Genomic DNA, 17,615 nt, shown 5'->3' with positions numbered 1-17,615 from the left:
GTTAATTATTCAGACTGGGGAAGCCAGAGAGAAATAGACAGAAGACAAACATTCCAGACAGCCACATCAATAACAAATCAGACTTATATTCTCATATTCTTACTCAATGGTAACTCATATGACAATAATGCAGCATGTGTGTAGCGGTTAAGGGGTTTTTAAGCTGCTTTCATAGACAGAAGAATTATAACAAATCAGGCATGACTGATCAGATGATGGAGATATGATGAGGATCGGATTCAAGTCACTTTTAGAGACCGGCAGTGTTTAGCTGCCTCCATAAGCCTGCTTTTATGGATCAAAGGCCTGACGACTTACCAGATGATGATAACGGGGTGACATGCCACTTGGGATCATCTATTAGCAAATTGGTGGGCAAAGCCGAACCGAGGGAAACTTCTGCATCTAAAGGCTACCAAAATGTTTTGGTTAAAATACACTATATATATACAACAGTATGTGGACAGCCCTTCAAATAAGTGGATTCGGTTATTTCAGCCACACCCGTATAAAATCGAGCACACAGCAATCTCCATAGACAAACACTGGCAGTAGAATGGCCTTACCGAAGAGCTCAGTGACTTTCACCGTGGCACCGTCATAGGATGCCACCTTTACAACATCAAATTTCTGCCCTGCTAGAGCTGCCCCGGTCAACTGTGAGTGGTGTTATTGTGAAGTGGAAACGTCTAGGTGCAACAATGGCTCAGCCGCGAAGTGGTAGGCACTTGCAACACTCACTACAGAGTTCCAAACTGCCTCTGGAAGCAACGTCAGCACAAGAACCGTTCGTCGGGAGCTTCACAAAACGGGTTTCCATGGCCGAGCAGAAGAGTGGAGGCTGTTATAACAGCAAAAGGGGGGACCAACTCCATATTAATACCCATGATTTTGGTATGAGATGTTTGACAAGGTGTCCACATACTTTTGTAAAAATAAACACTTTCCAACTGGTCTCGCACATAATGACTAAGCAACCATCCTGATCAATTAGCAGATATGAGAGCAACACCAGTACAGGGGATTCACCATATTAGCCTTCTTAATACAGGTGGCCAATCTTCTGAGGTGTGCAGGAATTGGGTAACTGGCTAAGTCCCTAAGAACATCTATTACGGTTCTTGACCATAAGTGAACGTCTATGATGAATGTCCATTTGTGCTAGACATAACCGACTGCATTACAGGAAAACAATGAAAGTAAATGCCCAGAGCTGTGTGTGAGTTTATTTATGCATAATTAGAATGGCAGTGAAGAGACAAACTTATTGAAAACCCACCGCCAGTCTGCTGTCGACCGTGACAGCCCTGGAATGTAATTTGGGGTGGTTGAGATTTCCCTAAACCCACAAACACTCCCCAAACAATAAATATGCCATTCAACCTGCCTGGCCATACAGCCGCTTTGATTGATCAGAAAGATTATCTGAAAAAATTAAAAACGTAGTGGAGAGTCTAAACGCTCTAAATTGCATCAATTCAGTCTGTCAAGAGTCAAGGATAGGGAAAGAAAAATGAATAATGCCTAGATGTCTAGAGCCATCGTACTCTGCATTGCTTCATTAGTAGAAATGAAAACCAACTCCAATGCACAGTGTTATGTTTGGACATCAACAAAAGTTGACGCTTAAACCTTACTATAGCAACAAGCATACGTCTCACCTTAGTTGGTATCATAGCACACTTACAGGTAAAATATTTAGTGTAACATTCAGCAAATCAAAACCGAAGTGGGAATCAATCCCACAACTCAAAAGACCCTCTGGATAGGAGCATCTGTTAGATGACTAAAATGTCACGTAGATGGCCTTAACCATCAGAAGTACACTTTATATTGCTCCATTCAAACCCCACTTCCCCTGACAACAACAATGTAGTCGGACTCAATGGACATGCAAGCAGGCGTCAACAAGAGATGCTCAATCAACAAACCGCAACTCTTCCAGGCCTGTTTGACATAAAGGGGATTCAGTCATTTACTATGATATCCATTTGCAACTATCTGCATGGCATGTCAATAACACCGACGATATTAAACTCTGGAGGACAATGACCAACTTTGGCAGAGTGGAAGTGTATACTTAACACATGTCCGGAAGACAAACGACTAAGGCTGCGTGAACGGAATTAAAACACACACACACACACCGAGCGAGAAAGCGCGAGAGAGAGACTCGTCCTCAGAGAGATCTATTCACACTTGTCAGAGCTCATCTGCACCCTAAAACAAAGGGAAGAGAAAAGGCATCAGAGTGGATTTTACATTAATTTCCCGCTTGGTGCCACAATGTTCCAGCAGGCATCTGTGCACACAAAATGGCAGCTTATGCTGAGAGCTCATCGCTGGATGGCTTGGGGGGGATTTCATTAGCTAGCACCACAGGGTGTGTATGTTTGTGTGGCCAATGGGTAAAACAGCTGTGACTGAATCTCTAGGTCCAGATCTAATAACATGAAGACTCGTAACAGCTTCAGATGGGGCCAAATGCTTTTTGCGACTTCCATTTTCTAATAATATAAAATAAAAGGGATATTAGGTACTGGGGGAGATTCAGATAAAACCTTCTGTTCCAGTTTTTCCACATGGAGTGTCAGCCCCCTAGAGTTGATGTCCATACCCGCACATAGCAAAATACAAAAATCGCCATCAAAGTCTGTCTGTTTATTAAGGTAGAAACTTGTGGTTTTTGCATGGGCTGCATGTCAATCCAACGCACCCTCCGATGTCGGCCTTTCGTCTCTGCAGTGGAAGGTTGCAGAGCTACAGCTGTTTGTCAAACCCAGAGACATTCCGAAAATCGGTCTTCTCAAAAAAAACGCTTGGGCTAGAAATTGTTTACTGTATGACACCCACAAGCTTCACGGGACTCGTCTCAAGTCGCTGGCGCCGGCATCCCAAATCCGAACAGATCTTCTCACAAAAACGTATGTAGCATCCAAATGGTTTGAGGTAGAAACTAATATGACCCCACCATCAAAAGCTGAGACTCTCACGAACATGACCACATTCTGTTTCTATGGGCTAATTCAATGTTTCATCAAATATTATTTTATACCTACAGAGGTCCTAAAATTCTAAATCAGTTTTGATTTTTCCAGGTCTCTGTTTTTCCCCATGTTTTTCAGGATCTCACTCCACAACAATGCTTAAACCACATCAGTACCGTGAGGGAAAAAATTGCCAACAAGGGTTTTGCCACCAAGTACTAAGTCATGTTTTGCAGAGGGGTCAAATACTTATATCCCTCCTTAAAATGCAAACAAATTTATAAAAAAATTACGTGTTTTTCTGGATTTTTTTGTTGTTATTCTGTCTCTCACTGTTCAAATAAACCTACCATTAAAATTATAGACTGATAATTTCTTTGTCAGTGGGCAAACACACAAAATCAGCAGGGGATCAAATACTTTTTTCCCTCACTGTATGCTAGACCACTTCTGAGATCTGGGAAAAATTTAAGACATTTAGATTTTTGGGAGTAGTTACACTTTAATTAAACTGTGCACCAGGAAGAGACCGTTGTTTGGTTAGCAATGTTTGTTACGCAAATGTGACTCCAGAGTTTGCCAAACAAAATGGCCACTGGATCGATGCAAATAATCCTAATAGCAATCTGCCAAATAGGGTTAGGCTACTTTGTACTTAACATTTAATTGAGAAGGTTTTTGGGAAAGCCTTTCCATCTCTCCATTAAGACGGTTATCATAAGCATCATTGCTAATGGCTACACAATGTGTAGAAATACATGCACAGCGCACACACAGACAGGGGCATTCCTGTGCCGTTTCAGAAAGTTGTAGGAAAATACAACTCACCGATGCATTTTGTTCATGTCTTATGATTAACTTGTTCAATACATTAATTGATTTCCTACTAAAGTTCAATACATTGTTGAATATGGATGAATTCTGTTTTCATGTCTGGATTTTGCGATTCCATCTGCAACACATTTTATAGGGCCCCTACAAAGGCTTAAGGTAAATTCACACGCTACGGAGACGGAAGGTACGGAGCGTAACGCAGTGTTGCAAAGGTTTTTTGCTACCTGGAAATTGAGACGCAACATCTCATTCCTTGAGAAGACTTGAGGGGCAGTATTGAGTGAGTTTTGCAATGAAAGTCCCACCCCTGTGTCGCCATCACATCTTTTCCAGTATCCCTGGTAAAACACAGAAACAATGGGAACGTGCTGCTACTTCGCTTATACTACTTGCAACCATCCGTGGTTTGTTCTTTTCTTTAGAGATTTGCTATGAGCAATGTCTAGGTCTCTGTCCAGTTTTGAGGAGAGTCTGTGGGCTGATGAGAATACGAGAACCTCTACAACCCTTCGATGGGGTTGTATTCGGACAAGCACGCAAAAGACAACAGCTGGAGGAAGATATCATGAAATGGTAACACCGATACTGATATCAAAAGAAACATGGAGAAAGAGTCGGGGCCGGTATGTTCGCAATCTGAAAAGGGTGAAAGAGACTAGGAGTGGGGCTGTTGCCAGTGTGTGTCCGGCCGATTGTCCGACAACTGGATTGGCTTCATGTTTACGCGAAACATCGTCAACACACAAATTCCAGATACGGTATGTACTCGTCATGCAGCCGACTCCTTTTGTACAGTGTGTGTGTTTGTGATCTTATGTTTAGCAGACCTATATAGAACATGTGAATTCAGCTCTTTTCTCAATGTGAGAAACTGTGAGTGGGAAATATCCTGTGCTGTTATCTTAATGATTAGCAGGGCTAGTTCAAAGATCTGAAAACAGACTGTGGTGTGTGGCAAATCAGATTTATGTTTATGAAATCAGTTCTCGAGTGAGCATTTTAACTCAAAGGAGCCCATGGAGATGTTTTAAGATTGCTTGCAATGTATTCGCCATCTGCTTGTAATTGCAAGATGGGGATGGTGTTTGACAGCCCGAGATGGCGCTGAGCCCAGAGGGCCCATCTACAGGTGGTTCATCTCCCTTGCCTGGTTCATCACCTTCCCAGACCCTCTCCCCAACACCCAGGCCCTTCTCACCAATGCACCATCCAGGAGCACCCTCACTCTCTGCCCTGCAACTCCATCAACCTCAGCCCTATCTCCCAAACCCAGCTCCAGGAAGAGGAAGACAGCGGAGGATCATTTGGGTCACTAACTCATCCATCCGCTGCACAATGGCAAAGAAACGGCTGCATCCAGCAAAGGCCTTCTACGACGTCATGGTACCATGGATGACGTCTATTCCTCCTGATCAATATCTCCCGTTTGTAAGGGACATGACTATGTCTTTCACAGGAACATTGATCAGTACCATGTCTCCGCTCAGTCCACTCAAGTGAGAGCCCTCTGTCTCACTCCAAAATTGAGTGTTGTGCGCTGAACACATTTGTACTGATGTTGGATAAACACCCCCCCCAAATTTCACACATTAGGGAGGTGGGTAATACTGTTTATTGGCTTATTTTGTTGCTCACATGTTAAGGGGTGGGTAATTTACTGGTGTTTACTTTGTGTTTTCTTATCCTATTTCATCACACTTGAGAGCACAGTCTTTTTAATGCACGTTTTGTTTTACATTGCAGTATTGTTTTTAATGTGTGTTACATTGCAGTATTGTTTTTAATATTGCGTTTTACATTGCAATATTGTTTTTAATGTTGCGTTTTACATTGCAATATTGTTTTTAATGTTGCGTTTTACATTGCAATATTGTTTTTAATGTTGCGTTTTACATTGCAGTATTGCTTTTAATATTGCAGTATTGTTTTTATATTGCAATATTTTTTACATATATTGTGTTTTACATTGCACTACTTCCCTCGTGATACCTTCTCGTGATCGTAAATAAATATCTGGTTATTTGTACGTTCAGCAGAAAATATTACTGTTCTGAAATCAGTCAGATTTCAGACTCAGTAAACTTGTATTCGTTTGTACATGCGCTATGTAAATTGGGTTAATGTCTTGGGGGGAGGGGGGGGGGGGGGGGGTCTGTCCTTATTATCTACAGATGGACAGTCATTCTCACCCATGTACCACAAGGTTATACATGGTCATGTAGATTATGTGAAAGTCTTGAGCCTAAAAAATATATGACAAACAAACACCCCAAGGATTGAAGTGACTCATTATGGTAGTCTTTGGGACAATCGAAAGTATTGAAAATGTCTTTCCTTGTTAATGCTTCGTATAGGTTGTTGTACAAGAGACATGTATTCTCCATCGTCCCCTCCTGTAGTGTTCAGGGGTCATTTTTTCTTCTCCTGTGTAGTAAGAGCCATTCAAGTTCTAGCAGTGCAACCTGTAGCAATTGAAATTCATAGACATGTTTACTTCCTCAGCTAGTTAAATCCTTAAAAAAAGGTAGAGTTGAAAAGCACAGAACACCAGACTAGCCAGACAAAAGGATCCAGAAGTTCAAATGCCATCGCTAGCTAGTCAGAGTGTCTCGGATCCTCTTGCTGGTTAGCTACTCTGGCTTCCCAAGCCCCCTAGTGGATACACAATACACAAGGCGGACTTCCTCTCTGGGTGAAACGCAGTGACGATGTGCACTGCCCCCCCACCCACCCACCCCGCCAAAAGACTTTCACATGCATGCACGTCGATCAACGGTGAAGCTTGTAGCCCTTCCTTACTCTTCCCAAAGTAATTTAAACTAAAACTATTCGATAGACTAGGTATAACAGTTACGTAAAAAAAAAAGCACAGACATCAGAAAGTGTAAAGCGTTGACAATTTCTTACTTCAAACTCATTTCACAGCTACGGTCTGCTACCATAAGGAGCATCCATATTGCTGTACTAACAAGCACTGAAAGTTTCAGTTTGAAAAAGTGGTGGTCATTTAATAATCTTTGCTATGCTAATAGTGTCTAGTCTGATACCTGGTGGTTCTGTAGAGCTGGTCCTCTCTGCTCTATGAAACGTTCTAGTTGGCGGTTTCCACTGACTGAGGGGGAAACTGTGAATGTGAAAGGGCCTGATCATTACCTACTAGTCTTGGACTGTTCCTTTATTCAACAGAAGAATGTACTCTAATTTGCTACAGTACTTTACCCAATCAAAGCTTACTCTCTTCTGGAGGAAAGTCAAAAACAGTTAGGACTGACCTCAGAAATGAATTGTTAGATTGTTCCCATCATATGACTTTACCTGTATCCTAATACGTTTAGTTTCCTTAGAAACTAAAAGACTCATTGTGTGCTCCTTAACATGAGTCCATGCGGTGTCTGTGTTCCCCATGAGGGGATGTGGGTCAGCTGGTTTTGTTTCTTAGGTAGCAGCAGCTGGGGTACAGCATGCCTGGATGAGCACACACACACTACCTCAGTGTCCACACGCACATGGGCCTGCGGCTCTCCAGTGAGCTCTCTTAGATTTCTGTTGCATGCATACTGAACACAACCATGAGCGCCAACAATGGAAGTCTTTACTTGGCCAGGTCAATGCTTGTACAAACAGTGACACTATACGAGCTTGAAGAGGACACATCCATGGCATTCAACAGAAAGGAAAGAGGAAGATAGTTTGTTCTCAGTGTGTATTGAAGAATTTCTGAATACAGACAATAGAAACACCATGTCTGTACATGCATCTACTTCCCCTGTTGTTCCATAGCACATATCCAGGTCATGGTCTATTCAACCACCCATGTCGTCAAGAAGAAGTGTTTACTTATAAAAAATAAAATAAGTGTCTCTTCTTATCAAGAACTTCTGATGAATTGGCAGGCAGGGGAGAGTGAGAGAAAGGGTGGAGAGAGGCGATAAAAGGACAGAGAGAAAAGGATGGTTGTTTCCACTGAGGTGTGAGTGGAGACTGAGGCAGAACGTGATAGAGCCAACAGGCAGGAAGACATTCAGCCTCCAGTGGGCTGTTGCTTTGGGCTCCATATTGACAAACCTGTAGTAGATACATTTTTACATTGGAGTAATTTACAGTAAGTATTGAGTGAGTGCTTACATTTTCATACTGGTCTCCCAAGGGAAAAATGCATTAGCTCGAACAACTCTATACAGGCCTTATTGCAACTTATTGCAACTTTAAATGAATTGTGAAAACTGCTCTTCTCTGTCCTGGCACCACAATGGTGGAATCAGATTCCCCCTAAAGCTAGGACAGGCAGAGTCCCTGCCCATTTTCCGAAAACATCTGAAACCCAATTTATGATTATTATTATTTATTGATTTTAAAACGCTTAACCAGCACTTGCCCTTGACCCTCCCCACCTCCCAGCTCTGACTACTAACAACTATGCAATTGAGGAAAAATGTACTTTCTACGCCTGTGATATGTGGTTGTCCCACCTAGTAATCTTAAGATGAATATACTAACTGTATGTCACTCTGGATAAGTATGTCTGCTAAATGACTCAAATGTTATTGTGACAGCATTGTTATATCATGCCGGTAGAGTGTTCTCCTTGACTCATGTCGGGAGTTCTTGGAATATTACTAAAATAAAATTAAAAACAGCTGATGGGCTCTCCTTTCCAATCATGGTTAACATTGACAGTCAACATAAAAAGCTGAATGTCGAGGTGGGGGGGGGGGGGGGGGCGACGACAACTTACAAAGCTCTAAATATAAGCCTAGAGCTAATGCAAGACATTTTACAACAACTACTATAATGGCAAACTGAGCAGCAGAGCTACAGCTAATTGTGTTAACATGAACATGCAGGATTTACAAGGTACCTACACAAATAGCCAAGTATTCCCAAGTTAAAGACAGTCAGCTCACATGGTTTCTAGAAACTTGAGGCGTATGAATGGGAACACAGGAGAGTGAATTATGGATGAGGGGAAGGTACAGTGGTTGAACTCTCCTCCATATCCTCCTGGCAGTGCCCTCACTATAAACCCAGGAGGGCCCTGGGCTGGCATAGCCTAAACCGGCAGGTTATGGGGCTCAAATAACTCCATATAGCCTAGTACAATATTTGGCCCAAACTAAACAGGTAGCCTAATGGCTCTGAACCGGAGCTCCATCCCAGATTCCTCAATTTCGACCAAAATCACACAGGGCTACCACAGTGCTATGGGAAATAGAGCTAACTGAAGGCCCTGGGTAGAAGTTTACCCAAATTCACTCTGGTTTACCCTCACCCAATCATAACCTTTGCTGATGGAGTTGCCCCTAGACACTGATTCAAGGCCAGTTATGTTTTTCAGCCTAGACAACTTCATCAGCGGCAGTCTCTCTCTTCCCAAAGGGGGGCAGTGTGTGCAAGATTCTGTCATATCTATCTCAACACATAATTGATTCCCCCTGATCAATTAATTGGACATGTCACCAAAGAGCTCCAGGTGAAAATTGGTTGCCGATGATGAAATAATGAATTACCCGAGCTAATTAATTAAGCTCTGGAGCGTGGTGATAAGTTGTGGGACACAGTGAATTAGTGACTGACATGTGCAACACTTTGCTTTGGCTCCTGAGATAAAAAGGGGAGACACTAACGGGGGAGACGGAATTTGCCAATTTAACCTCCTTGGATTGGTCAGACAGGGTAAACAGAAGAGGAACATAATATACTTGACTACTTCTACATGAAATTCATAATCACAACCACTTAAAACCCCTTGGGTTACTAATAGCAAATGTAACAATGTAAACATTGTTAGAGGATTGACTGAGGTCAGATGTGGTTGTAGCCGATTGTGTTGAATACACCCACAGAATAAAAAGCGAGCTTGAAGTATTTTGATTAAAAAGGAAGAAAAGAAAACCTCCTTGACTACTACATGCAATTAGTCAATCACTTGAAAGGCCTTGCATTATTGGAAACAAACGTGATGACAGACAATTCTACAGGTTTGACAGAGGTCAAAGATTGATCCACTGTAACTGAAGCTGGTTGTGTTTATGCTATGTACTGTACTTATAGTTTATACTCTTAGGCCTATAAGTCACACGCAAAGGAAAGAAAATGCCTTCAACACATCAATCCAAGTCCACACTGTAAACCCTGAATTGTGTTAAGGCGAAAGTGCTGTACAATAAATCCAGCATTGCTTCTCGCCTCCTACATCCAGACAGATAATTAACAGCAAACTAGAAGCTAAGATACACACAAAATATTAAAAGTAAAAAGACTCTAGTCAAGGCCTACTTCGCCCTGGGCCAAAACTCTGGTTAACACACACAGCAGGAGGCCAATTACTGGTCTCCAGAGAGACAAGCGCCATGCTGTGGCAGAACAGAGTATGCCGTAAGATCTAGTCCAGTAGTGCCTATACTGTAATCGTGTGGTGGCTTTATTTGTTATTTACGTTATTAGTGGTTATTGTGACCCAACAGATTCTGAAACAATACTTCTAGACAAATCTTACAAGTAGGCCTAAACTGTGAGGGGACACCAGGTAACTAGGCTGAACCAGGATTCAAATACAGCAGAAGATTTAAATCAGAGGTGTAAACATCATTCGTTCAGACAAACTCAGTGGTACAGGCAACAACCTCAGGTATCCTCCAATAACACCAACACTCCCTCCTGGTTGTCAGTGGTACAGGCAGGTAATGATCTGGTTTGTCTGCCCGCCCGCCCGCCCCGCCCTCCCCACTCGCCGTGTGCACCTGGCGGCGGGGGCAGGTAATTGCTATGTGGCGTAGTCCCGCTCCGACAGCACTGGGACGACGTAGACACATGAGAGAAGACTAGAGTCTCTAACGTGGCTGCCCACTGTGTGCGTGTGTGTTGAGCTAACACGGTGAGGCTGCTGATTTGTGGGACGGTGGTTCTGTAATCAGCTAAATGACCTCGTTCTAAATGATCTGAACACCGATTCCTCTACACCTTACACACACAGACAGAACTGAGTCAACCGTGGTGAGAGTCAACCGTGGTGAGAGTCAACCGTGGTGAGAGTCAACCGTGGTGAGAGTCAACCGTGGTGAGAGTCAACCGTGGTGAGAGTGTTAGTTGAGCATGTGTGTGCGTGCCTGCCAGTGTGTGTGTTAAATGAGTACCGCTTGTGTATGTGTGGTACTCACTGCTGCAGCTGTGCTTGTCGACGGCCTCTCCCTGAGTGCTGCTCCCAGCGTTCTCCTCTCCAGCCGGCTTCCTGGTGGTTACCACGGCAGCCAGGGAGACAGGAGGCACATCCGGAATCTGGAGGTCTGCAGACAACATACAGGGTCAATAAAAAAATATGTTTTTTATTGTCACATACACCAGAAAGGCGCAGTGAAATGTGTTGTTTTACAAGGTCAGCCCGTAGCGCGCACACACACACACACACACTTCTTCCCGACTCCAGGGCAGAACCATATCAGCCAAGATTAGGTTATGCTGACGCAACCCAACACCAGGCAATCGAACAGTACAAATGGATACCTTTAGCATCTCTACTGGCACATTAAATATTCACTGCTGTATTCCCTTTCAGCTAGTTGACTTCTGCTCCTAAAATATTAATTTGCGGCGGCTTTGTGTGTGCGTGCGCATCGCCGTGAAACGAAGGAAATCAGCAGTGATGTGTGTGACCCTAGAAAACCCCTAGTCTTTGATGAGACTGTGTTTCTAAGACAGGAGACTAAGCCTTGGCAGTTTCAATAATATGGTTGTAAAAAGCTCTTATGTGCTCAGAGTGTATCAGCCTGCACCCAAACCATCCTCTCTCTTCCCTCCATCCCCATTTCCTCATTCCACCTCCATCACAAGAGCGGCTTACCTCAGTTATACTCACATGCGTGTTTCTGCTCTGCATGCATGTTTGTACAGGATTATTAATTGATGAATATGTGGTGTGTAGATTTGCACACGTGTGTAGATTTGCACATGATCCTGTTTGCATGTGTGTGGGTGATTCTGTGTATAGAATCAAGCGGAATGTACAAGCATAAGTATGAACATATTGTACAACCAAGTACCTATTACTACCAATACTATATCTACATTCTCCTTGTGCGTGTACACTAACAAGTTTGTTTGTGCATGATCGTCTTTCTCTGTGACTATACAAGCTTACATACAGTTGAAGTCGGAAATGTACATACACTTAAGTTGGAGTCATTAAAACTCGTTTTTCAACCACTCCACACATTTCTTGTTAAAAAAACTATAGTTTTGGCAAGTCGGTTAGGACATCTACTTTGTGCATGACAAGTCATTTTTCCAACAATTGTTTACAGACATATTATTTCACTGTATCACAATTCCAATGGGTCAGACGTTTACATACACTAAGTTGACTGTGCCTTTAAAAAGCTTGGAAAATTCCAAAAAATTATGTCATGGCTTTAGAAGCTTCTGATAGGCTAATTGACATCATTTGAGCCAATTGGAGGTGTACCTGTGGATGTATTTCAAGGCCTACCGTCAATCTCAGTGCCTCTTTGCTTGACATCATGGGAAATTCAAACGAAATCAGCCAAGACTTCAGGGAAAAAAAATTGTAGACCTCCACAAGTCTGATTCATCCTTGGGAGCAATTTCCAAAACGCCTGAAGGTACCATGTTCATCTGTACAAACAATAGTACGCAAGTATAAACACCATGGGACCATGCAGCCGTCATACCGCTCAGGAAGGGGACACATTCTGTCTCCTAGAGATGAACGTACTTTGGTGCGAAAAGTGCAAATCAATCCCAGAACAGCAGCAAATAACCTTGTGAAGATGCTGGAGGAAACAGGTACACAAGTATCTATATCCACAGTAAAATGAGTCATATAATCGACATAACCTGAATGGCCGCTCAGCAAGGAAGAAGCCACTGCTCCAAAACCGCCATAAAAAAGCCAGACTACGGTTTGCATCTGCACATGGGGACAAAGATAGTACTTCTTGGAGAAATGTCCTCTGGTCTGATGAAACAAAAATAGAACTGTTTGGCCATAATGACTATCGTTATGTTTGGAGGAGAAAGGGGAGGCTTGCAAGCCAAAGGACACCATCCCAACTGTGAAGCACGGGGGTGGCAGCATCATGTTGTGGGGGTGCTTTGCTGCAGGAGGGACTGGTGCACTTCACAAAATAGATAGCATCATGAGGAAGGGAAAAGTATGTGGAAATATTGAAGCAACATCTCAAGACATCAGTCAGGAAGTTAAAGCTTGGTCGCAAATGGGTCTTCCAAATGGATAATGACCCCCAAGCATACTTCCAAAGTTGTGGCAAAATGGCTTAAAGACAACAAAGTCAAGGTATTGGAGTGGCCATCACAAAGCCCTGACCTCAAATCCTATAGAAAATTTGTGGGCAGAACTGAAAAAGCATGTGCGAGCAAGGAGGCCTACAAACCTGACTCAGTGACACCAGCTCTGTCAGGAGGAACGGGCCAAAATTCACCCAACTTATTGTGGGAAGCTTGTGGAAGGATACCCGAAACATTTGACCCAAGTTAATCTGTTGTGGCCAGGGGGCAGGATCTTATCCCGGTAATGGGATTCATTGTCATGTGACCATGGCGGGGAATTCAAAACTGCAAGAGTAATCATTTCAAATAATCAAATAATCAACTATTTTCCTCCATTTGAAAGATATATCTCCTAAATCTAACCACGCTGTCCGATTTTCAGAGGCTTTACGGAGAATGCATAAAGTTAGGTTATGTGAGGAGAGTACATTGACAATAGCTGCGTGTAATGTTTAGCCAATTCAAAGAAGGGCATCAACAGACAGAAAACTAGCTAGAATTATGCACTTACCTTTGACAATCTGCATCAGATGACACTCATAGGACATTATGTTAGACAATACATGCATTTTTAGTTCCATCAAGTTCATATTTATATCCAAAAACAGCATTTACAGTCACGGTGAAATTCAGAATTTTTTTCGGCTCGAATGCTCCCAGTGAATCCAGCATTACAAATCACGGAATTACTATTCGAAAACATTGGTAAATTATAATATTGTCATTCAAAGAATAATATATTATCATCTCGTAATTGCTACCGAATGGCCAGATCTCAAAATAACTTTACTGGGAAATCACATTTTGCTATAAACTGGGTACTATGCTAACAACATAAGCTAAGCTATAAGCTAAGCTAAGCTAAACCGTTAGCATTAGCATCATCTAATATCGATAATAACATTCTAAATATCCCCTTACCTTTGATTATCTCCATCAGAAGGCGCTGCCAGCGATCCCAGGTCCAGAACAAATGTGGTTTCTTTTGACAAAGTTCATAATTTATGTCCAAATAGTTAGCGTTCAGTAGGCTCCCACAAAATGAGGTGGGCAGTGTAAAGTCACGCCGAAAAGCTAAAAAAAAACTAGTAAATAATCTATTTATGTTTGTTCAAACATGTCAAACGTTGTTTAGCATTAATCTTTTGGTCCATTTTTAACGTGAAACATCAGTAAACATCAGTAATATTTTCACACAACCTATCAAGTGTCTAGAATAAACGATTATGACAAAGACACTCTTCTCAGATTCATGCGCAGGCGCAAAAAATGAAGTGATGACGTGTCAACTTGTAAGCTTTCTAATTCGGTCTGTATTCATCACAGATGCTTCAAACAACTTTCTAAAGATCGTTGACATCTAGTGGAAGCAGTAGGAGTTGCGAACTGAATCCTTTCTCACTGTGGTATCTTTAAAACAATGACACTAAATAGTACAGTCACAAAATTCTCATTTTTTTAAATCTATTTTTCACAGGTTTTTGCCTGCAATATGAGTTTTGTTATACTTACAGACACCATTCAAACTGTTTTAGAAAATTCAGAGTGTTTTCTATCCGAATATGATGATAATATTTATATTCTAGCTTCTGAGTTGGTGTAGGAGGCAGTTAAAAATGGGCACATATTTTTTTCAAAATTCTCAATACTGCCCCCGTGGCCCATAGAGGTTAAACAATTTAAAGGCAATGCTACCAAATACTAATTGAGTGTATGTAAACTTCTGACCCACTGGGAATGTGATGAAAGAAATAAAAGCTGAAATAAATCACTACTATTATTCTGACATTTCACATTCTTAAAATAAAGTGGTGATCCTAACTGACCTTAGACAGGAAATTTTTACTCTAATTAAAATGTCAGGAATTGTGAAAAACTGAGTTTAAATGTATATGTAAACTTCCGACTTCAACTGTATGAATAAATCAACATTGGATCCCATTAGAGTCTAGTTAGGTATTCACCAATCACCCTGGAGCAGTGAACATACTGTACACTAGTGGAACATCACAAGTTAATGCATAGTACACAGCCTTAGCAGTGGTGTTAAGTACTTAAGTAAAAATACTTTAAAGTACTACTTAAGTCGTTTTTGGGGTATCTGTACTTTATTATTTATATTTATGACTACTTTTACTTTACTACATTCTTTAAGAAAATAATGTACTTTTTACTCCATACATTTTCCATGACAACCATAGGTACTCGTCAAATTTACGCACTTATCAACAGAACATCCCTGGTCATCCCTACTGCCTCTGATCTGGCGGACTCACTAAACACACACGCTTTGTTTGTAAATGTCGAGTGTTGGCGTGTTCCTGGCTTTCCATAAATAAATAAAAACAAGAAAATGGTGCCATCTGGTTTGCTTAACATAAGGAATTTGAAATGATTTATACTTTCGATACTCAAGTATATTTTAAACGAAATACTTTAACTCAAGTAGAATTTTACTGGGTGACTTACCTTTTTATTAGAACATGACTCAAGTAAAAGTATCTTTACCTTTATTCAAGTATGACAGTTGGGTACTTTTTCCGCCACTGTGCCTTAAGCTAAAGCAACACTCTGGCAATCCTACATGCATGGAACGTGTGTGTGTGTGTTCCTCACCCCTCTTCCTGCGTGACTCCTTGATTTCCTCACACATGCGGTTGAACTCTGGGTCGAGCTCCGAGGCCAGCATGGCGTGCGCCGTGTCCTTCAGACTGCACGCTCTGTGGCGGATGATCTTATCTGGAGGGAGAGAAAACACTCTGTCACTAATACTCGCACATGCACTCAATTCTGTATTGGCATTGTAGATACATTATACTTACAGATTCAATTACTTAAGCCTGAAGAATCATATGACAGATATTAATTCGGGCCTATGAGGTTTATGCCCTGCCATCATTCTCTCCCTGCCTCTGCCCTTCACAAGCACACCCTCTGCTGGCCACAACACAAACTACTGGATGTGTCCCTGCCTGGCCTCCAACACAGGGAGCGGAGCAAGGGATTATTGTTCTCTTACTGTTTGGATGCAGACAAAATAGCTGCCTTTGGTGGTGAATGTAAGGAGACAAACCTCAGGCATACAGTGAATCTCTCCTCCCTTCTCACACAGACACACATAATGCATAACACACACACACACACACACACACACACACACCCCCCCTCTAACAAAAAAATCTTTATCCTAAAAGCTGGTTGTCAGTGAGTTGAGTGTTTGCACGAGCGCGCATGCATGTGTGTAAACAGACATCCTCCTCTCATTATGCCACACAACCAACAGGTTCAGTAAGAGGGCCAGAGAGGTCGCCATCTGACAGCTTCTAACCACTAATTGGAAGACTGTGTGTGGGTGTGTGTGTTTGTGTGTGTGGTACAGTCCTGTACTGTCTATCAGAGAAAGGGGCGACAGGGTGCAGGGCGAGTGTTGAGTGGAGGTCTGTACCCTTATCGAACCCCGTGTCACCTCTGTCGAGAGCTGACAAGGACATTCTGCCACCTACTCGGTGTTGTGTGTAAACAGTGTTTGCTGCGAGTTTGAAAATGTTTGGGTGTTTTCCTCTAGAGTGGTGGAACTGGTTGTTTGTTAACGCGGGGTTTACACTGTGTTGAGCGGATAGATTTAGTTTTCTAACTTAATGAAGTTAGAGGAAACAGGGGAACAAGACCTTCCTTCTAGACAGCAGAGTACAGCCTCTGCTTTTACTGCAAACAGGAGGAGGAGAAGAAATGGGAGAGGATTAGACGAAAGAAGGAAGAAGAGAAGAAGAAAGAATAGGAAGAGGGGGAGAAGAGGACTATTTGGAAGACAAAGGAAGAGGACAGAGCACGAAATGTATTTTCAGTGTCTCAGAGCTCACAATGAGGAGGGGGACTTTATAGGCCTTTAGTGCATCATTTGTGGCCACTGCATTCAAACAAAGGACCTGGGCCTTCCGCCTGCCAGCAAAATCACAGATATGATTCATTCATCTGTGTGTGAGCTCATGTGTATAAAGCTGCATTTAAATGAAATTGTATTTGTCACATGATTTATAAAACAGGTGTAGACCAACAGTGAAATGCTTACTTACAGGCCCTTCCCAACAATGCAGAGAAATAAAAGAGAAATAATAGAAAACAATATATATATTTTTTAAAATAATAAATACACGAGTAACAATAACTTGGCTATATACATGGGGTACCGGTACAGAGTCGATGTGCAGGGGTACGAGTTAAGATGTAGATAAGTAGATAACTAGGAATAAAGTGAAGAATAATAAACAGTAACAGCAGGGCATATGATGAGACGAGTGGAATAAAGGGTCAATGGAGATAGTCCCAGGTAGCTATTTGGTTAACCGTTTTACATGAGCAACAAGCAGTGAGAAAGAAACCTTTAGTTTAGTTGGCCCACAGATGTACAGTATCCCAGGGAGATGGAGACAAAGAGGCTCCCTGAGAAATACAACGTCCAGTTTAATTGAATGTTGTCAGGTCGCTAGGCTT

The 17,615-nt window shown here is 42.1% G+C and overlaps 1 protein-coding gene across 3 annotated transcripts in view; it reads right to left on the bottom strand.

The window, feature by feature from the left end:
• The window catches only part of LOC115174471 (ATPase family AAA domain containing 2B), a 156,562-nt gene that overhangs the window by 62,399 nt on the left and 76,548 nt on the right, over positions 1-17,615 (bottom strand). For all 3 annotated transcript variants that reach the window (XM_029733017.1, XM_029733018.1, XM_029733019.1), the window contains 2 exons: positions 15,741-15,863; positions 10,979-11,104 (listed from right to left, as the gene is read on the bottom strand). In XM_029733017.1, the coding sequence (XP_029588877.1) occupies positions 10,979-11,104; positions 15,741-15,863 (249 nt within the window). The remainder of the gene's footprint in view (positions 1-10,978; positions 11,105-15,740; positions 15,864-17,615) is intronic.

The sequence above is a fragment of the Salmo trutta genome, chromosome 35, assembly GCF_901001165.1.
Source record: "Salmo trutta chromosome 35, fSalTru1.1, whole genome shotgun sequence".
Lineage (NCBI taxonomy): Eukaryota > Metazoa > Chordata > Actinopteri > Salmoniformes > Salmonidae > Salmo > Salmo trutta.
Note: the sequence above shows the minus strand (reverse complement) of the source record. Positions and strands in the feature narration are given on the sequence as shown.